Here is a 22,409-nt window from a genome sequence, read left to right on the forward strand (position 1 = left end):
TCGCTAGGCGATGCTTTTCGTCGCGAGTGGAGTTGCGGTCTTCTATACGCTTTTCCACCAATACCACTTCTGCCCTGAGTGCTGAAGAAGATCAAGCGTGACTGGGCCCAAGTCATTCTTGTGGCTCCGGATTGGGCATGAAGAGTCTGGTAGCCTGAGCTGCTCAACATAGCCATCGATCCTCCGATCAGACTGCCTCTTCGGGAGGTTCCTCTGTCGCAGCAGCAGGGGACAGTCCTCCACCCGAACCTGTCCAGCCTCCACCTCCTTGCGTGGAGACTGAGCAGCGGCAGTTGATGTTGTTTGACCTGCCTTCCGAAGTCTGTGATGTTATCTCGGCAGCCAGGCGTCCCTCCACTAAGACGGCATACGCCTGCAGATGGAACACATTTGTGGCATGGTGCACAGCAAAGGCTGTGGATCCCTTTCTGCCCCTCTTTCTGAGGTTTTCTTGTTCCACCTTTCTTTGGCCCAGCAGGGCTCTGCTCTGGGCACTCTAAAGGACTACCTCATGGCCCTTTCAGCATTCCTCATGCTTCCTGACCAGCCTTCTCTTTGCAAGTCCCCTGTTGTAAATCATTTCCTTAAGGGCATTACTCATCTTTTTCCTGCTGTTTCCTTCGTAATGCCTCAGTGGGACTTGAACTTGCGTTCATACATATCTTATGAGCGCTCCCTTTGAGCTGCTACATAACTGTCCTTCTAGGCTTCTGACTTTGAAAACTGCCTTTCTGGTGGCGATCACTTCTGCTCACAGGGTGAGTGAGCTCCAAGCTCTTTCTTCCAAGTCTCTCTTTCTGGCTGTTCATCCAGACAAGGTCGTCCTTAGAACTAGACCTTCCTTTCTTTCCAAGGTGGTTACTTCTTTCCACATTGGCCAAACCATCTCTTTGCCCACCTTCTTTCCACCTCCGCATCCTTCAAAAGAGGCAGAGAGGCTCCACCGTTTAGATCCAGAACGTGCGCGTTCCTTCTATTTGGATCGCACCAAACAATTCCGGGTGAATGACCAGCTTTTGTTGGTTACGTGGACGTCAAGAAAGGTCGGGACGTGAAAAAACGGACAATCTCCAGGTGGGTGGTTTTGTGCATCAAAGCTTGCTATTCTTTGGCAAAGAAAGAGCCTCCAGTGGGACTGCGAGCCCATTCCAGCAGGGCGACTGCAGCTACCACTGCTTTGGGATGGGGAGTCCCCCTTAATGACATCTGTCAGGCAGTTACGTGGGCATCACTGTACACGTACACCAAACACTACTGCCTGGACAGCCAAGCCCGGAGAGACGGCTTCTTTGGCCGTTCTGTTCTCCAGGACTTTCTGGTGTGAACTTACTTTGCAGACCCACCTCTGGGGTTGGTATTGCTGGGGTATCTATTCTTAAGGTAAGGAATCTAAAACTAACTGTTTCTTTCGGATGAACAAGTTACCTACCTTTGGTAACGATATATCTGTAAGAAACATAGGTTAGTTATAGATTCCTTAACGCCCCACCCAACCTCCCCATTCTGCGAACTGACTTCTAGAGTTAAGGACTTCCTTTCAGAAGTGTGGCTCAATGGTTAGAGCGGCAGACCCTGATGCAGTGGTCTAGCCCGGGACCAGGGTTCAATTCCCCACCTCGGCGGGTCTTGGGCTCAAAAATTCCACGGACCTGATAATTCTCGCCTCGGTGTCATTCCAATCATGGAGTCCCACTCTGCAACTCTGGGCAATAGCTTGCTTAATCTCCACAACGGCCCCCACAACGCTAAGGATGCCTGGCCTCCACCTTGGGGGTGCCCAGGAGTGGATGCCTCACAGGGAAAGCCAGGATGGGTTCCACAGCGGTATTCGTACAAGCGCCTTGAGACTCTTGCGGGTGAGTAGTGCGCTATACAAGTATCAATTTACTTTCAGGGCCCTAGCTTTGTGCACCAGTGGTCAGTGTCTTGCATGGCTCTGCGCTTTTGGCGTGGAAAGTCGTGTACAGAACTGACGTCAGCGCGCGAGGGCGGCGTCTATGTAGCTACCCTGATGTCATCCCGGCAACCACGATGCCAACGACGAATGCGGAGTCAACCAACGCCACCTTCCGACATGCAGGGGTACTGCTGATGAAAAACTTTCTGGATCCAGTCTGATGCCCGGGGGTAATTCTAAGGTAAGGAATCTATAAGTAACCTATGTTTCTTACAGATATATCGATATCGAAGGTAAGTAACTTGTTCATCAATAGCATTTCAGACTAATGTCAGCTATTGGTGCCTGCTAAATTAATTTGAACATATGCCAACTATAGCTAATCAAATGTACGAAAATCACTTATTATAGCAAAACCAGATATGAAATATCAGGTGTATATTTTCAAGCAAAGCAATGATTATACAGGTCACACATTAACATGACATTAGATGCATAAGTGAAATAGTTGCACCATCACTACCAGCCATCCATTTCATCGAAGGATGGCATGAATCACATGGCCATTTCAGTATTATTTTCTGGGAAGTCAATAGGAGGCTCTTCACTGTCTCCTATTTGTCACTGATTTCATCAGTGTACAATCCACTAATGCATTTTCACATTGGCATAAAATGGAAACAACCCTCTGATACTGAGACATCGGGGCCCCAGTTCTGTATAACTCTATGACATTACACTTGCGTGTGACTGACATTCTCTGACATAGATTATGGAGTGTGCCATATACTTGAATACAATAAATAAATAAATGCTTAATGTGGGAGCTGTGGGTTCGATTCAACCGAGCTGACATCATGGGTTAAAGTAGCTCTAGTATTATGTGTTCTCATGAACAGTACATAAAATATTTTTTTCAGTTCTTCCATTAAACGTCTGCTTCAGATCAGAAACTTGATAGACAACTTTTCACAGTTTTTTTTCTGATTTCTTGCCAGATAATTGTGATCAAACCTGATGGAAGTGTGTTTGTGAACTCGATCTACACACGGCCGCCCATGTCTGCAGGTGAGTTCGCTATAGTGCCTGGTCGATCTGACTGGGTGACTGAGGGAAACAATGTTTCTGTGGTCTTTTCAAATCAAGACACTGGGTAAGGGTTGGTTGGTCAGATAGTATGGTCCTATACATAAACATTTGCTGGGGAGTAACCTATGACAGATAGTTCAATAGTAGGAAGCAAATATCAGCCACACAAATACATTTATAAGCTTATTGAGCCTCTAGCCATATTTGTTACTTTGATCAAAGAGTCCTTCACCTTTTAGAAAGTTTTAAGAAATGAATGGTGTGGAGATGATGAATCATATCTAGAGTGTGATATATTTTACTGGAGGAAATCAAATATTTACCTTTGGAAATATCATATATATGAATAGCTTTTCAAGACATCTAAAAGCATTTTTCAAAATTGTAAATAATTTAGCTGACATTTAGTGAATACACGATTTAATTCTGTTATGTCCTTAATTTCGTCCAGCATGATTGAGAACATACTCTGGTTGATTAATATGAGCTAATGGGAAAAAAAACGAAACACTTGGTAAAAATTCCTAAAAGTAAACTTATACTTTTGTGTAAGTTTACTATTTTTTTGATATTCACAAACTACGAGTTTAATTTTACTAAGATTAATTTTACGACTGTGGAGACTCACAGTTGGGGGAAGCGAACACCCCATATAAAAAGATAAGACAGGCCCATCTTTTTGTGTGCGGAGTCTCCCGTAAAATTACTATTAGTGAGATTACACTTGTAGTTTGTCAATATTAAAAACATAGTAAACTTACACTTGTGTATGTTTAGCATTGTGAATCAGGCCCTTGATGCCTATATTTCATTCAACTTCATTACTCTTCCTATTAGTATTTTTACCACTAATTACTGCAGCTCAAGTTTGCATTCAGGTCCATTTTACTCTTTTGTGTGTTACCTTGAATGTCTGAAAAATCAGTGTTGTTATACTCTACAATGAATAATACGTGTAATTTGGCTTGTATGAAAAGTCGCTCTCACTACAATAAACAACTCGTTTCCAACACAGGGCCACTGTAAGAATCTGGCAGGCTTAACTATATAATGTTGCAAGAATCCAGCCTCGACAGGATGAATGCAGGCACAACTTGTATATGTAGCTGCCGAAGCAAACAATCATTGGGAACATAGGGGCATATTAACAAGGGCTTTATCTCCGCATTTTGGGCTTTAAAAGCCAAAGAAGCGGAGATAAGAAATATCGCCCTATCAACAACAGGGTGCTAACATGCAAAATCGCATGTTAGCACCCTTTTTCACTACGCTTCCCTTTGCATCTCTAATGAGATGCAAAGTGGGCGTTCCAGAGCAAAATAATAGGAGAAATGTCGCTAAGCGACATTTCTCCTATTATCAAGCTTAACGCTAACCCTTTTAGAGACAAAAAAAGCAGCGCTAACCACGGTTAACGCTGCTTGTTTACATCTGCTAATTTTCAGACTTACCCATGTAATCCAATGGGAGGTGGATTACATAGATAGGTCCACCATGGGCTATCAACAAGGATATCCCTATCCTTGTAGTTTTTTCGCTGCATTACCAGCGATAACCTCCCAAAATGCCGCTATCGCTGGAATTTTTATCGCCTAGGCGGTTAGCGTTGTTAATAAACGCGATAACCAGGCGATATTATCCAGCGATAGCGGGCGTTAAAAAAATTAACGCTAAGCGCCCTTAGCGTTAATTTTCCCTGTTCCTTGTTAATATGCCCCATATTTCTGCCTATGGAAATTCTATTGTCTTTGCCAATGGTTTTTACATGGTGGAAAGCAATTGACCTGCTGTGCAACATGGCTTAAAGTAAAAAAAAAAAAAAATGAAAAAAAGTACTATGTGACGTGGCCAGCTTTGACTGTATCATAGCATTTTTTATTTACTTTAAGCCATGTTCCATTGCAGCACAACTGCTGCTCTACATGTAAAAAGCACAGACAAAGCTAATAGATTTTGCATAGGCGGATCTTAGTGGCTTTGCCAATGTTTTTTCCATGAGCGATATAACTGCACAGACACATGCTAAATGAATAGGTAGGGAACATAAAAATAAGTCACAAAAAGCACATTAACCTGCAAATTCACTGGTGAATTACCTAATCTCTCCCAATATTTTAACCCATTCTGCCCTTTCTAAAACTTTGCCTGCATGCTATATTTACAGGTACAGGTCCATAGGACGCTACACTGAGGAGGAGGAGAAACTCCAGCCCATTTAAGAGACATGACCTGCAGCAAATAACACAATGTTACCATTTTGCAGGCTACAATGTTTTTCAGCGTAATGCTTCATGCAGCTGACCTGTTCCCTCCGGGTTGATTCTTATCCAAAAAGAAATTAATTGACATCAGGCACAGCTCTAATGGGGGGAGGGAATGGGCAAAAATAAATCGACAGAACAAGCTCCAAATCTGAGCATTTCTGCACTTCTGGTTAATGCCCACCAAAAAACACAACAATGCAGCATAACCCTGGCAGGCTAAAACAGGGTAAAGCTGTCTCTATCACAGACATTTCCTGCAAGTTTTGCGCAGCTCTCACAATGGCCATGTATTAGCCACACACATTTCCTGCATACTGCCTCGAGCATGCGCTCACCTCTGACATGTGACACGCCACTGTCTGCAAAGGCCCATTGTAGCCGGCGGCATCAAGCACCATCCTGCTACCTGCCTTGTTACACGTAAACATTGAGAACCCAGCAGAAGAAGCAATGTGATAATCCTCAGGGCGAGGAACCGGTATCCATTTTAGTTGTAAATAAAAACAAAGAAATCTATTGGTTTTGTCTAATTTTTTAAGACATGTTGCCTAGCAGCGCTGGATGCTGTACATCATGGCTTAAAGTTTTCTAAAAAAAAGAGCTATGACATGGTCAACGGTGACCGCGTCATGGTGCTTTTCTTTTAACTTTAAGATATGCTGCTGTGTGACATGTCTAAAAAACATTGCCAAAACCAAAAGATTTTGTTGATGCGAAACCTATTGGCTTTCTCAATGCTTTTTAGGTCTCGTCTGATCCAGCGCTTGCGCTGATCTGGCCGAGACATTTTGTATACAGGCTTTTCAAAGTGCTGCCGTGGCCTAAAGCTTCAGTGCACGTGAACGTGCACGCGCGCAGCGCCATGTGTCTTTCCTTCGTAGCAGCGATCGTAATCTCGATCACTTTCACTTTCGCGGCGCGGCCGCGTTGCCAAAGCTTGTTAGAGTTGCAACTGGTTTCTTTTTCGGCTCAACTGCACAAATTAAGTAAGGGCGTTCGGAAGAGTCTAATGCCACAGCTATATTTGCAGCCTTTAGCTTAAGAAATCAATTACAGTCGCTGCCGATCTGGGTCACAGCGCAGAGCTGAGCCAAGGGCGAATGAGACCGTAACCTTCAGCCATCTGCTCAGCAATATTTCACCCAGTCACGCCGCATGCTACATTCACTTGTGGAAGCAAATGCAGCATGAAAAGTCGCCAGAGCCGGCCTTCCCGCGGTAGGGGTGTTCTGCGTTTCCAGAGAGTAAAAACAAACATCTCTAGAATAAGACAGGCGGAGGTGGGGAAATGTGTAAAATCAACGGAAAATAACAACACAGAGCTGATTCATCGGATTAAGTAATCACTTGCACATGCCAGATGGTAACACGCTGAGCCTGAAAACAATATGGCGTTTAAACGCAGTAGAAGAGAATACTTCATGGAAGAGGCATAATGACCAGCTACTGAGCCGTCCACAAACAAACACGGATTTGCATCAGGGGACCTCAATACTGCTGCTGAAGCATCCACATTAAACACAAATGTTTTCTATGACAGTGCTCTTATTTGTACCCACAAAATGACTGTGCAAGCAGCGATCAGAGGGATTCATAGGCAGGATCGGCCCCGCAATCTTGCCTCAGAGCTCAGCACACATCACACACGCAGAGCACTGAAAGAGGTCTGTCTCCTAGGGCCTTATTTAGAGTTTAGCAAGGGGTTTCCCACCCAAGGCGGGTGGGCTATCCGTCACGTTTGTTCGGTCCGCCAAACTCTAAAACAAGCTTTTAGGTTTGGGCTTTGGGTTGGCGCTCAAGCCCCGACCCATTAAAGTCTAGCGATCCAAACAAGCCTTTGGTGACATGTTAGTTTTGAACGAAATCGACAAATAACTACACACAAATGTATTGAATAAATAGTCCGTCCTTAATGGTTCAGCATTCAAGCCCTCCCCGCCAAAAAAATCCATCTGGCACCTGCAGTTTAACTCCTAAGCAAGAGACCAATGAAAAGTGCGCTTCTCTCACGCCAAAACGCTTCCCGCATAGATCTTGAAACAAATACCAATACAATTTCAACTAAGTACACCCCACAGTGTAGCCTGCCACTTGTCCGATGATGTGCTTCGGAGACCCGCAAGGAGTATGAAGCGCTATACACGTACAATCACAATTATAACCACCTAGCAAAACAATTCAAAATCTATGACCACCTAGGAGGCCCAGTTCGACAAAGAAGGAAAAAGCTTTCTGGGCGTTCGTTCATTCAGAGATTATTAATCATATGCAGGTTCAAACAGTCAGAAAAAGACACGAGTCACACGGGTCTAATGTTTTTCAAAACACACAGCTGATGAACGAACGTACATTCGCCTCTAGCAACGGCTTCTTAAATACTTCAAAACGAAAACCCTCGCACCCGGCGCGTTCTCATAAACACGGAGGTCACAAGGCGCCTCATGACGCCTCTGTTCTCCTGGTTATATGTCCACCCCATACAAGTGAAGTATGCCGCTGCTAAACTGGATGGTGTCAACTCCGCTGCATGCGCACTAAAAAACAAAAGGAACAAATAAAGCATCTTAAGTCAGGCAAGTGGCCCCATGGCAAGGTTCATGAGGTAGCCACACGTCTCAAACATCTGACTCTCCAAGGAGGGTGCGATTGAATTATTATTATGGGGGGAACCTATGGAAATAAATGGAGAGGAACGGTTTTGTGGAGGACCAGGCAAGCTTTTCAATACAATCGATGGCAATGAAAATGGAAGGGGCTTCAGGTTTTTTTTGGCAGCTGAAAATGAGTCAAAGGAAGATGCCATCCCTTCAAATGAGGGTGAGTTTAGGAACGTGTAGGACCAGCTACACTTTCTTGAATAAAAATACTGACTCAAGAGTGTCCATCTGTCCCAACACAATCCTGTCCTCACTGAAGAAAGACTCATGTGGGTTAGACACTGTTGACATTTTTGCAGCTTGTAACACGTTCCCTTCTTTAGTGGTTCCCCATCAAACAAGCATTTGCAATGCAATAGGTCTCGCATTTACCTGAGTTTAAGTTATTGGCATTGTAAATAACAATGCCTTTTATTTTTATTTTTTTTAAACGGAAACAAAAATAAAAGGCATTGTCATTTGCAATGTCAATAGCTCAAACTCACGTAAATGCGAGACCTATTGCATTGCAAATGCTTGTTGTATTTTGCAGTTTTATGTAGCGCAAATTCTACATCAAGGTATCAGAGCGATTTACATGAGCAACAGTTACATTACGCAGGTTGCATTAATTTATTCTTATAGGCACGGGTTGATTACGTGATTGCCCAGAATCACAGAATGTCGAGGATACGCCAAGACTTAAACCTGGTTCCCCAATTCCAAAGTTGCAGCTCTGACCATAATGACAAAATCTCTCTCCCTCTATGTCTGGTGTGATTTGGACTTAAATTGCAATTTGTTTTGGGAGATTTGGTTGTTTTTACAATCACCCAAAGGAAAAGCATGAACTGCACGTTTTTTGCAGTTCTGTATATTGCTAAAAAAAAAACAAAGACTAATGGAAGATTTTCAAAAGCCAGTGACGGTGCAATCATATTTTGTACCTATCTTGAATATGCACAAGCACAGACATGTAGCTGTAAAATCAGACCTAGAGGTCTTCTCCCGGCAGGCATCCAGTTCAAAATGTACCCACGAAGCGAAGGATTTGATAAAACAGAGCCCTGTGCAAACAATGTATCAGCTTTCCAGAAAAAGGCCGGGCTCTGGATACAATGCACAACATGTTCTTTTAATTGAATGTTGCTACACACACCGATGAGTGATAAACAATGAAGGGAAAAGCAGTGACAGTGAGGGCGATTTGTGGTGGGGTGGGCGGAATTTGCGTAGTCGCGCTACGCAAAGCTCTGCGAAATGGTAAAAAATCTCTGCAAGCACGCAAAAGTTCTGCGAACATGCAGAATTGCTTGTTCCGCCCGTTCGTGATGCTTTTTTCTTGTTTGCGAACGCTGTTTGCGTGCTCAGGGACAAATATCTCGCGAAGCCGCGGATCGCAGAATTTTTGGCAATTCCGCGTTCTCCGCGGAACGCGAAATTACCCAAATTCTGCGAGCGGAATGGAATTTACTGCCCAGGCCTACTCTACGGCTGAGGCACCAACATGAGTTGCCAGTTAGCAATTAGCCATGGGAGGGAGGCTCAAAACTCAGTGTAAAAGAAATAGCAAAGCATGACACTTGGTATAAAAAACAAGCAATAGCTTACAAAGCCAAACGCTCACTTTAAAAATATACAAATAACTTGCAAAAAAAAGAAATGTTTAAAATATTGCAGATCAATGTTTACATTTGTAATAAGCACAGCAGCACAAATCACATGCAGTAGGGCAACACGATTGCTCACAGAGAAAAAGTTGGTTGAAAAAAGCATATGAGAAGTTAAAAAAGAGTACTCGGGCCGAACTCCAGTGTTAAGAAAAACACATAAAGAACAACAGGAAATATTATGGTACAACCAACATAAACCAAGGAAAACAAAGTGGCAAGCACAAAAACGATTGAAAAGTAAGGGCAAGCTGAAAGCCCATTTTAAGATGTATGTTGATTACATGAGATTTCACAAGCACAGCACAAGCACTGTGCAGGCGAAACCTAAAAACAAGGATCAAGAGCTGTAAGAAATAGGAGCAAGAAGAAAAAAACAAATTCATTTGGATTGTAAGAGAAAGCTAATGCTCAACTAAAACAAGCTCAGTTTTAACTTTGGTTCCAATCGGAGGAGGGTTGGCAAAACATTGCTGCCAGAGGGATGGATGTAAATGATCTAAGTGGCTCCCACAGCAGGATTTCTGAATTATTTGCATTGAGCCTGAGATAGTTACACAGCATCCAGCTGTGAACATTTTGAAGACAGACCTTAACAGGAGCAGTACAGGAAGGAGCAGAGAAGTCCACTCTAATGAGAAGTAGTGTGTAATCAGCATATGAAATTGCTGCACAGACAAGCAAGCTCATCACAGAGATAAGAGGACAGATATAAACATTAAAAAGCAGAGGAGATAAGTAAGAGCCCTAGGGAACCCCAGACAAGATGGCTTACTGTAGGGGCACAAAAATGAACAAGGGAAATTGATACGGCCAGATTCATTGGGAAAGAAGAGAATCAATCTGCCCCTGAGCCCTTGATATTGAACAAATCAAGTTGGGCTAAAAGATAAGAATGCTTAACTGTTTAAAAGGCGGCATTGCCATTACCCTGAGGATTACACATCTGGGCAGATCAATCATTGTCAACTGTTGGAAACATGATCTTGTTTCCTGATATGGCATGTCCCAGCTCTACAGGGTCATCACTTAATCATATTCCCTGTGTGTTTTGGCTACAGTGCAAGGCTAGAATAAAGAACCCACCCCTCTCCAGAACCATGCACAAGAACACACCACTGAAATAATTCATGTTCATGTCCTGCTCATTCCCGGTGCAGAGAACGTAAACATCAAATCCTTCCATTAAGGGCAGAGAAGCCCTTTGGTACCTGCATTGGAGGACTTCCCTTTATAGGGCTGCACCTTAGCTGCTGGGAAGAGCTTCCTCAGGAGCTAGAGGTTTCTTTTTTTGAAGGACATTCAGTGTGCATGGCATGCAGACATCAACACAATTGAAAATAAATGTAGAAGAAGCTGTTCAGATTCACCTGTTACTGAGTTTGTTCCCTTTGGGGCACCCTACGCTTTCAAACTATACCTCTCCCTAGTGAATCCTTGCATGGGGATTGCCGCAGGAGAGCACTGCCTTTCCCCCCTCTTCAAAAAGAAGCTGATCCACCTTCAGTGAATGACATAGCTGTGGTTTCAACTTGCAGCCCTGTGTTTCACAAATGCACTCTTTTCAGTAAAGGCAAGTTCATGCATGTGCTGATGACAGCATTTATTTGTAATCGGACACAATGTCCTAGTCTGTTTTGAGCTCACCTGATTAAGGCTGTGCATTGGCACAAACAGGGCAGTGTGGTGAATGTATAGCTCAGACTCGTCATTGTTTTTCATTTAAAGACTAGGGTTAAGGCTGTTCCGTTCTGACATCGGACCATGACTCCTACTCCTGTCCCTGTCCCAGGACCCAGGGCCCAAATACTGCAGTCATCCACATGGCAAGTGAGAGGAAATGTAGGACTTTTGGGAATAATTGTAACATATCGGCTGGCAGAAAGGAGGTTACCCCACCATTCTGCCTTGCCTAGATGACAGAAATGCTTCATGATGTCCAAAGGTGGACCCCAATGGCAAAATGGAATGAAGCCCCACACCTTTCCTTTTTTTAAACCAATTCCTGCTGTCGAGTAGTATTTCTGTCCCTTAAGGCAGGAAGATTGTAGGTGACATTTCAAATACTCCTTTTAAGGCCACAGATCCACTGTGTGGTGCCCAGGGTGGGGCTGCAATCTAGTGCCAGGATGAGCAAACCCCACACTTGATTTTGTTGCTCACTTTTTTCCATGGTGTTCCGGCGTGATTTTAGAGCCTCTCTGGGATGGACAGATAGGGGTAAACACCACAACCAGCCCACACCAAGGAGGCAGCAAGCCTACCAGTCTACCAGGGAAAAAGTGAGAAAATGAATGGGGTGAGGCACTGGACCATCTTGGCATCAGTACCAATCCTTGAGCACCAGACATCATTTCTGACGCTTATTACTCTATGGCCAAGATGTGTACATATGTGTAACATGCAGTATAATGAATTGCCCAACTTATTGGAGTGCTAGAATAGCATTGTCTGCTATATTGGCAGGGCAAATATGCACATAATTAGTAGAAGATACATATGCATCCATAATGCATGTGTCAGAATAATTATATGTATGGTTGTTCAGCTCAGCAGACTAAAGAAGAAGCAGAATTGCAGGTAACTATACATGCACGGGGCCACACTTGTTGTGATTAGACTATTACGCAATACCATAACAAGAGTGCTATGGACCCCAATGCAACAAAGGAAAATGGGTTCTTATTTTCTCCACAATTGGGAGCAGTGGACCACTGTGCTACTATTACTGCTGCAGGATCGCAAGCTGCTCCCCTGTTAATGTATATTTTCTTTTACATTCGTTGTGTTTCGGGTACAAATAGTTTTAGCTTTTTAATGGTCAGAATTATTGTTTTACATAAACATAAAGTATGATTTTGCATCAGTCCCTTGCTCATGATTTTATTGTTTATCTCAGTTGTCTCTTCTTGATTCAATGGCTTTCCTCCCTATTCTTTTGCTTGTCCCACCCACGACCAGTTGATTGCATTCATCTATTGCTGATATTGTTTGCATTCAGGAAACTACTTTTTCATTTCATTTAGGCACTCAAGAAGTGTGTGTATTTTTTGCGCTCTCTCCCATCTGCTGCTTTCCTCTTTAGTTTTCCCTGCCTCCCTTTTGTTCTCTTGTTTTCCCCTGCACACCCCAGCTCAACCATGTTGTATGTTGCTTCTCTACCTCCCCAGCTCATCTGTTGCTTCCACAGTGCAACCATCTTGTTTTTTTAAATAAATATTTGCCTGCTGTTTGTCTGGACGTAGGAGTAGTCTTGCTTCTCCATCCCACAACATTGAGTTTCCAGCCTGTGCATATGCAAGATTAAGGATTATGCAACTGGGGGGAAAGGGGGAATGTGCAAGAGAGAGAGAGAGAGAGAGAAAGAGCAAGAGAAATGGTAGTCGTGATATTCTGGCATCATGGTGGTAGTCTGTAATTTAAGAGACATCAATAGCACACTCTAGACTTAAGAAGAAACTTTGGGTGTCTCTATAAAATAGTATAATCACAGAGAATTTTTGTTATCCAATCAATCATGCAATAACTCTTCTAACCCTCCCCCGGCCACCATGTCTCTTTCACAAAGTGTGGAAACAGCAAAAACACAGAGAGGGTGGGGAGAAAAATCAGAGCCTTACCTAAATGAGCTCACACCTTTGGGAACAGAGGAAGGGAAAAATACAAAAAATACGCTCTCTGCCACCCTTTCAATGATGCTGCCTTTTTGCCCTAGAAGTGTTATTTGTGTGAGAGGGTGGCAATTTAACAAAACGTCAATTGAAATCTGTAACCATGAACATGTTGCATAAAACCATAATGTTTTGTGTCATTTCTTGCCATCATAAATGACATTGAACACTTCTTGGGTTTTATGGATGTCATGGTGACTTGACACTTGATTATCATGACACCAATTTAACATTTTCTGCTGTGCGGATACATCAGGTAAAATGTCTTTCATCGTATGTTCAGTATCACTGTTGATATTGCCTTTTTTCCCTATTCTTCTTTAATCTGGTATTCTGTTTGGATGGTTTCCTGTGGTCTTTGAATCTCTGTTGGTGAAGTCTCTGCTTCATCCTGGGGTATCCCTTGTAACATAAGAATCTTAGAATGTTCTGCTGTTTGTCTTGCTTCTTCAGAATTTCTGGATAAGGCATTAGCCTTCCCATGGTGATTACAAGTACAATAGGAGATATTATACAGAAACCTGGGATAAAAATAGTGACCAATGGCCATGCCAAGGGTTTATGGATATAACATATTTGAAATAACCAAGATTTTTGTGATTCATCCAGACAATGATGAGAAAAGAGGGCCCGCTACTAATAGGGCCTCCAGTGACAAAATGCTTCATGAACACTAGTAACTCACAGTCATAAATGCTGTAAATTGATTCATCTGTCATTAGGGTGTGTGGAAAATACACCACAGGATAGAGTTCCTGGGTGTGTGGATATCTCTGGTTATGGATAGGTCCTATAATGAAAGAAGAAAGAACCTGCTTCCACTGTGATGGGTAATGAATGATCAGGATGTCGAAAGATGGGTCCTTTTTTTAGATGGACAAAAACGTGTCTTATTCTCTTCTTCAGTGGAAAGTAAATCCCATGTCAGTATGCTCAGTTAGCAGAAGAGCAAAAGTGCACAATGGACCTTCTAAATTTCTTTAACCATGGTGGGAGTGAGGCAATCCCTTGCAGCTGTACCCTTTTCATAGTCCATCTGGCTACCCTTTTCAGGACTATGAAGCCTGATATACTCTTATGGAGACAGAAAACATTAATATACCATTCAGATGATAACAAATGATTATAACAAGAACCACAAGATATATTTTTTAAAATGCTGGAAGGCATCCAATATGTTACATAACCTGAAAATGCTAGAAGGCATCCAGTATGCTACATAGCCTGAATGGCGTAACTAAATACTTGAAATGTCCATATGAAGGATTAAGGGCTATCTTCCATTCATTTCCGTTCTGAATAGTGACAAGATCCTCTTAAATCAAGTTTTGTAAAGATCTGGGCACCTGGAAGTTAACCTAATAGAACTGACATCAATTGCAAAGGTTATCAGTTTTGAGTGGTGATCTGATTAATTTCTCAGTATTTGATGGAGAGGCAATATTATCCTCGTGGTTTTGGAATAAAGAGGATGAGAGACCAAGGCGGAAGGATGAATTAACCTGTTTTTACATTATTTCTCTAGATAGTCTTTGAGAACTTGATCTTATCAAGGACTTAAGGGATAAATGTGCTCATGTGGTATCTTATCATTTGATTTGAGATAATATGGTCTGCCAAAGAGCAATGTGTCTGCTGCCTACTTGTTGAAAATGTTCTCAAACTGTTTATAAACTTCTACTGTGTCTGCGGATTTTGATTCTATTGAAACCAACATGCAGGATAGATGATTGTTTTCAGGTGATAACTTTTCATTGAAAGCAGTACTCTTTACAAAAGGGATCGGAGAAATGAATACTCGCAACTACTGAATCAATCCAAGGATTATATTTTCTCCTCCATGTAGTCCCTAAAATCATAGTTGAGGTGGGTGCATTAATCAAGCTAAAGATCACAGTTGCAATGTGACCTGTCTCTGTGGCCCTTTGATTTCCTCTAGTACTTCTGTCTGAAAAGTAGTAACCAGTTTCTCGTGTTCAAATGATATGTCCATGAAGAAGCCAGTTGATCCCCAATGATTGATTCCTTGATCTCCAATGAATACTTTGGTTTGATATTTCCACAGAAATATAATAATGTGTCTTGGAAAAGGCAAACCCATTATCCTGACATTGGCTCGACCTGGGTTTGCAATGTATGCTCATGGCAAGTTGTGCCATGTTCTCTTGCGGAAATTACGTAAACCTTGCACTGCTTTTTACTGAAAAGAATGCAGTTACCTTCTTACCTTCCCCTTTCTTCTTCCTCCTGAGTCAAATGTTTTCTTAAATTATCAATCTGCTTTAGTTCGTCTGTAAAAGTGTCACATGAAGCTGTTTTCTTTCTTGGTATTGTTTGAATATATCGTGGAGTCTACCTCCTTTCAGAGTTCTCTCTTTTCTGTTGAAATTCTATTTGTAACGTAAAATCAGACAGTTTATTTAAGGAATTAGGACCGTCTTCCACTAGTACCAAGCATCTGTCGACTCTTTGCGAATGCCATGGTAGAGTGCAGCAGTGCTGTACCATCCAGATAGGCCAACTCAGGCAATATTTGTTTACGCAGATTGATATACTACACTAAATCTTAAGGGATTTTAATACCACCAAATGGGCTTCTTGTTTGGTTTATCCTTTACTGAATATGACTTTCAAATCCTTTATGAATCAGTTATAATTCTGCAAACAAGGGTGCTGATTTAAGCTCAATCCCATGGTGTCTATAAGTAAAAACAAAAGTTGGTAAATGCTTAGGTATGGGCTAAAAACTAATTTTACACTGCTTCAGAAATATGGAAAAGGTGTGCAGATCACCAGAATACTTTTCAGGAGTGCCCTTCAATCTCTTTTGGATGACAATATATGCCCTGATTGCTACTCCTTCACCAGTTTGAGAAACATTGTGTAATGTTGAGAGCGGGGAGATCCTATAATGACATCACTTATTAGGGGCCTATTGGAGTTCCTGATGCCATTTTTAAGCTATCCAATAAATACACCATCTCTTGACTAGCAGTCCCTAATTTGTCTTGAATCTTATTAATAACATGAAAGCTCATTGCCTATGCCAGAGTAAAGTTCTATATCAACACCATTAATGAAGCCACAAACAAAACTAGAACACATTTCGTGATAGTTAATCGCTGTAGCAACCCCTCTTCCTGAAGCAGTCACCTCACACCAAGCCGCCTCATCATCTTGTGCCTACAACTTGTTGTAGAATCCCACAATAGCTATCCATCCAAGCCCTGTCTTTTATAGCTTTTGCTGGCCTACTCCCTCAATGCCACTTCCTATGAAGATGATGGCTTACCCTCGTACTTCCTCAAAACTCTCTCCAGGGAAGCTCTCTCATCTCTACTCGCCATTGTTAAAGCCTCCCACACTCAAGCCATCTTCCTGTAAGCACTCAAGAGAGGCCAGACCTTCCCATTTCAAAAAAGCCTAAATTCGATTGTGATGACGTGGCCAACTACTGCCTCATAGCTCACCCACAATTCATTGGCAGGATCACTGGAAATGCAATTTATGCTCAACTCCAAGATCACATTAGTGCTAACCATCTCCGACATGACTACCAATTTGGATTCAGATCATGCTGCAGCATGGAGTCTGCTACCTTGCATATCATAGACAATGTCTTCCTGATGACAGATTGAGATGACTAATGCCTCCTGATAGTGCTGGACCTTCTCAGATGCAAAGTTGATCACATAACCCTCATCCACACCCTAAAGTATCTAATGAGATTCACAGCAAATGTCTGTCACTAAACCTTCACCCAGCTCTTCAGTCAACACCAGTTTGTTCACATGGACACATTCAGGCCCCAAAACATTGTTATCAGCTGCAGAGCCCCCTGGATTCCATACTGTCTCCAGTTATAATTAACTTCAGTACTTCAATATGGAGCCCCTTTGGGCTCTGATCACAGATAACAGCACCAAGATCGAATGATACACAGATCTAGCTGAAAGTCTCCTCTGCTCCAGACATCCAATGCTTCCAACACTGTCTGCCCCTTATTCAGACCTGTATGTCCAGTGCTTACATGAAGCTCAACCCATCCAATACAGAATTCCTTTTATTTGCCAAGAACAACAAACAAGAAATAGTACAAACCTCACTCAATACTATGATCCTTGACAACTGCAAACCCCAACTTTTACCAAATGCCAAGTCACTTAGATTATTTTTGGACCCCAACCTCACCTTCAAGGAATACATTGCTAAACATCAAACATAAAAGGGTAGTAGCTGTCTTCTGAAAAAACATGAAATTGTTCTTCAGAAGTGTTGTTCAGGTCCTCCAACTACCACATCGGGATGGTGGTGACACTATGCTCCATAGCCTCCCAGTCTCTACAGTTGCACACCTTAAGGGCATCTGCAACATATCTCATCCAAGGCAGGAAGAAATATGATCACCCTCATCCTGATCAAACTCTATTGACTCCCATTGCCAGTCCGCACCATCCATCTTCAATACCAACTGCTTCTTTTACAAAGCCATCATGACCAGCAACCCCACTTGTTTTGCTGAGAAGCTAACCATCTCTGGTGGCTCTCTGCAAATCCACAGCAATGCCACATCAGATTGTAGATTAAGAAGTATACTAAAATAAAAAAGCAAGACTTTTCCATCTGTGCACCCAGCATCTAGAACAACATCCCCATCAATAAGGGCCTCCCCAGTGCTGCTCCAATTTAGGAAAGAGTTGAAGATACACATCTTTAAAGAAGTGAACACTACAATACAGTAACTATCGAAAAAATAGCTACCTCTCCTATCACTCATTGACTGTCTGCTTGCCTTTGACCTTATTCAGTACTCCACTGCCTTTCTGGCTAGGGTCATACTATACAAATACGTTCCACAAGTGCTCAAAGCTTTAGGAGGCACTCCCCATCTGCGAACATCAGTTCCATCAGGCTGCAACACAGTCACTCAATACACAAGTCCAATTACTTTGCCTTACGCGTTTCAGACATTCATTCCATCCTTGATCACAGGCTGAGCGGCAACAAATAAATGGCAGAGATTCGGGATGACATCATCAGTTCCTTTTATTGCCCACAGCTGAGCTGGGGGCTCACATGATAAAAATTTGCAATGTTTCCTCCGTTTAAAGATGCACTCTGAAACAGATTAATTCAGGCAAACTGGCATTCTTTATTTCCGAAAAATGTTCAAAAGCCTTACGCGTTTCGGGGTAACAGCCCTTTGGTCACAGGCATTTGCTTGAGGCTGCGCAGTGTTGCTTGAAAGGTTCACTCCCAGCATGTGATTTATTCCAATTAGTGGGCTTCACAGGTGAGTACAACATGTGTTGCATGCTGGGAGGTGTAGTCTAAGTTTGTTTCCCTTCAGTCAGTTTTGTAAATTATTCCCTTTAGTAGGTTCTCTGCATTCCCAAGCTGTTCACTTCATTTTTCTAGCCCTCCAGTGGGCCTCTGAAGAAAGAAATGCTCGGTAATTATGCATCTGTTTCTCCACCAAAAGACTCCGATTAGTTCTATGTCCTTGTGCCCCCCTTTAACCTTGCAGGGTGGTGCAAACTTCTTAGCTGGACTGCCGTAGTTCAGATGCTTGCAATGTTTCCTCGGTTTAAAGATGCACTCTGAAGCAGGTTAATTCCGGCAAACCGTCATTCTTTATTTCAGAAAAATGATCAAAAGCCTTATGCGTTTCGGAGCAGCAACCCCTTGGTCCGAGGAAACATTGCAAGTATATATATATATACTCGCCACGCACCGCCAGCAAGTGCGCCATCACTACCCGACATCGGACCGTATTTGTGAACTTCGTGAAAACGACCAAGGGTAACGGACGCTGTATACGGCAAGGGTCCAAGCAGCCTCGAGAATAGGACTGCATGTGGGGCAACACTAAATGGGAATTGAAATTACACCCTGGACACAGTAAAAGATATTGGCACAACCCACTGGAGGGTCTTTATTGTGATTAAATTATCAAACCACGAATTCCAGCATGCATCAGTAACACATCCACTATGGGTGTCCACTAGGGGGCCGAAATCATTGAAATTGCAATCGCCCATCGTGGTTTGTAATGATTTTATGCTGCCAAGGCCGACCTTTGAAAAAGTTCGAAGATGAACGAAACGCGTCAGGGCTGCCTGAAGCTGTGTACCTAAACTTAATTGCCAGTGTTGCGAGTGCGGCTCATACCTTTCTGAAGGGGAAGGAATTGGATGAAAATATATATATATATATATATATATATATATATATATATATATATATATATATATATATATATATATATATATATATATATATATATCAAGTCGAACAATATGCATAAAATTCATACATTGACAGCCTTTTGCGATAAATACAATCATGGTCTGCATTATAATCCCCAATCATAATCTAAATGGCATTTAACCATTTTGTCCATTGCAAAGCTTAAGGTGCTAGCTCAGTATGCTGCCATCACAGCATTCAAGGGGCTACCTTTTTCTGTCTACATCTCCACATATATAACAGGAGATGGGAAACAGCAAATACGATTGGCTGTGTTGTGTTGGTTCCTAATATCCCAGAAGCTGTCCTATAATCCCTGGTCCCCATATTGTGGCATAGCGGCAATATCCACTTCCTCCTGTGGGCATGATAATAAGGACAAAAGAAGACAACATGCTCAGTACATTATTTTGCCTCAGGACGAAAGGGACAAGAGATGTCTAGTTCTGTATAGGTACGTTCCCATTAGCAGTGAGTGTGCGAAGTGGCAAGATCTGAATAAGAAATGCAATATACAGGGCTTTGGCGAGTGGGGGCTCAATCACGTCCATGTACTCTTCCAAAGAGTAGACGTCTTTAAACTCTAGAAAGGCTGATGTCAGAGAGCCGACCCTCCCATTCCTGCTGATCCCGCCATCCACATGCCTCCAGTATATACCCTTGAGAAGAAACTTTGGAACTCTGCATGCAGACTCTGGATTCATCCAAAGATTCCCACACCCAAGCTCAGTCAAGGGGCATTTAATGAACCCAAGCCATGGGATCCTAGCAGCTCCAGGCAGCTTTAACATTTCCTGGAAACCCATCTGATAAGACACTAAATCTGCAGAAGCCCAGACCCTCCTCTAGTACAGTAGTGGTCTAAATTCTACTCTATGGGTGAGGGGTCTGTGGCCTATATCTAACTGGAAGGGAATGAATGGGGTACTAGCAGGAAGGTTAGTGAGGAGTCGAGCAAAATGATTCTCCTCCAGCTCCATATCACTTACATTTTCGTGCCCCCAATGTTCTCCACCGTATATGGACCTTCCCCAAGTGATTGTAAATTATAAATTTGGAAGGCTAGGGATATCAAGTGAAACGTGGAGCCGTGTAAAGCCCTTAGAATCCTTCTCCTGCATTACGTTCTAGCCTGAGTCTACATTTCTGTATCTGTGATGAACAGCCAAACTGCTCAGTGAGTGTGTACCCTTGGTATTCAAATACAAACTCTCTCCAGAGGAATACCATTGAGAACCATCTTTGGATGGGCTGTAGGACAGGGGTTCAAAACCATATACTTTGTTTTAGTAAGATTGATCTCTCTACATCTCTGTCTGCAGAAGACACCTAATTGGTCTAACAGATTTTGAATGACCATGGGATATTTAGAGACCAGTAAGATGTTATTCGCATACAGAAGCGCTGTTACCTTCATATTGGCCAGACTTCGAGCATCATGCTTGCACAACTCAAGTTGGGGCATCATGTCATTAAGGGTCAGTGCTAAAACACACCCTTGCCTTACTCCCAAGTTACTGGAACGGAGAATGTCAGTTCACCAAGGGAGCCGTATCTGGCCTATGCATAGTTACAAGGCATTTAAGAGCTCCCAAGTTGGTCAAAACCCTCCACTGGGCCTCCCTTGGGACAAGCTCAACGGCCGAAGATTGATGAAGCCTTCAGAAAGACATCCAACCCCTATTTGTACATGTTTCCAGTAAAATAGTTGAAATCTAAATACTTCGTCAGCGATACTTGTCCATGCCCTGAGCCTGACTTTCAAGGGGATCAACAAGCCCACGTCCTCAATCCAATCGTGCAATCTGTCCAACAAGATCTGGCTGTAAAGCTGCTGAGAGCTGTCAATAAGGTTAATTGACCGATAGTTAGAGGGAAGGGACCTTAACCCCTTCTCGAAAATCGGGATGATCTCAGCCACCGCACACATAAGGGGGCATTGGTAGCCCCACCGCCACAGTTCTGAAAAAACCAACAGGGAGGGATGGCAGAAAGGCATTGATTAGATCAATGGGGGCTAGATTGGCCTTATCACTTTCATGCCTACAATACGCATTATACAAACAAAACCAGACCCCAGAAGGAATCTGCATGATGACCACAATGGCAGGAGAGCCAACATCAATTACTTCAGTAGTACATTCCAGGGTGGTTTTGATCCCGATTGAAAAGCACTCCGATGGCCGGCCTTTCCTAGTTGAAGATGTTGGTCAATCAAAGCTAGTGAAGCCAGATCAAAATTGGGTAACAGAACCGGTCTCCTGGTACAAGCAAATATCATATTGGTCCACAAAGTCACACCAGTCTGGGCATGAAGGTTTGTTCATAATGCCAGGAAGGTTCCAAGAGACAAGCTTTGTGTAAACGTTGTCATTAATCATGTGGCCACAACTAACAGACAAGCTAATGGCATTAGTCGCTAGAAGTGGAAAGCCATAAACTGTAGAGGAGTGCAATATTTTGCCAATCTCAGAGGAGCTATGCGCATCAGACACTGTAAGTAGGAAGCCATCAGCTATAGTAGATTGTTTTGCATCAGTACTGGATCCTGCTACCATAGCCCCTTGTGATTTAGTCGCCCTATTCTTTTCCAGAGTGGGAGAAAGTAAATCATTGACATCCAAATCTGTTAGTGTTAGATATTTATTGACTGTAGGAACAGTGAAGGCTCCTGGAGCATCCATTCTGTAAGGCAAATTCCCTCTCCCGCCCAGCTGTCTTGGAGGATGGGTTTATAAAAAGAATTTAGGGAGGAACATTCTGGCACCTGCTTCTAAATTACCAGGTCTGCCGTCAGTTTAAATGAAATGAAGAGCCATACCCACGTGCCTACAATTTATTACCACACAGTCCCTTTCTATGGATTTTACTGATTGACCAATTCACCCAAATTTCCTCACCAGTAGTATATCATCATACTTGGAGGTAGAAAA

The 22,409-nt window shown here is 42.7% G+C and overlaps 1 protein-coding gene across 1 annotated transcript in view; it reads left to right on the forward strand.

Moving 5' to 3' along the window:
- LOC146860908 (uncharacterized) overlaps positions 1 to 22,409 on the forward strand; it is an 850,962-nt gene that overhangs the window by 254,289 nt on the left and 574,264 nt on the right. Inside the window, exon 12 of the mRNA XM_085644903.1 lies at positions 2,896 to 2,965. Within this exon, the coding sequence (XP_085501029.1) occupies positions 2,896 to 2,965 (70 nt within the window). The remainder of the gene's footprint in view (positions 1 to 2,895; positions 2,966 to 22,409) is intronic.

This window comes from Triturus cristatus, chromosome 3_1, assembly GCF_964204655.1.
Source record: "Triturus cristatus chromosome 3_1, aTriCri1.1, whole genome shotgun sequence".
NCBI lineage: Eukaryota > Metazoa > Chordata > Amphibia > Caudata > Salamandridae > Triturus > Triturus cristatus.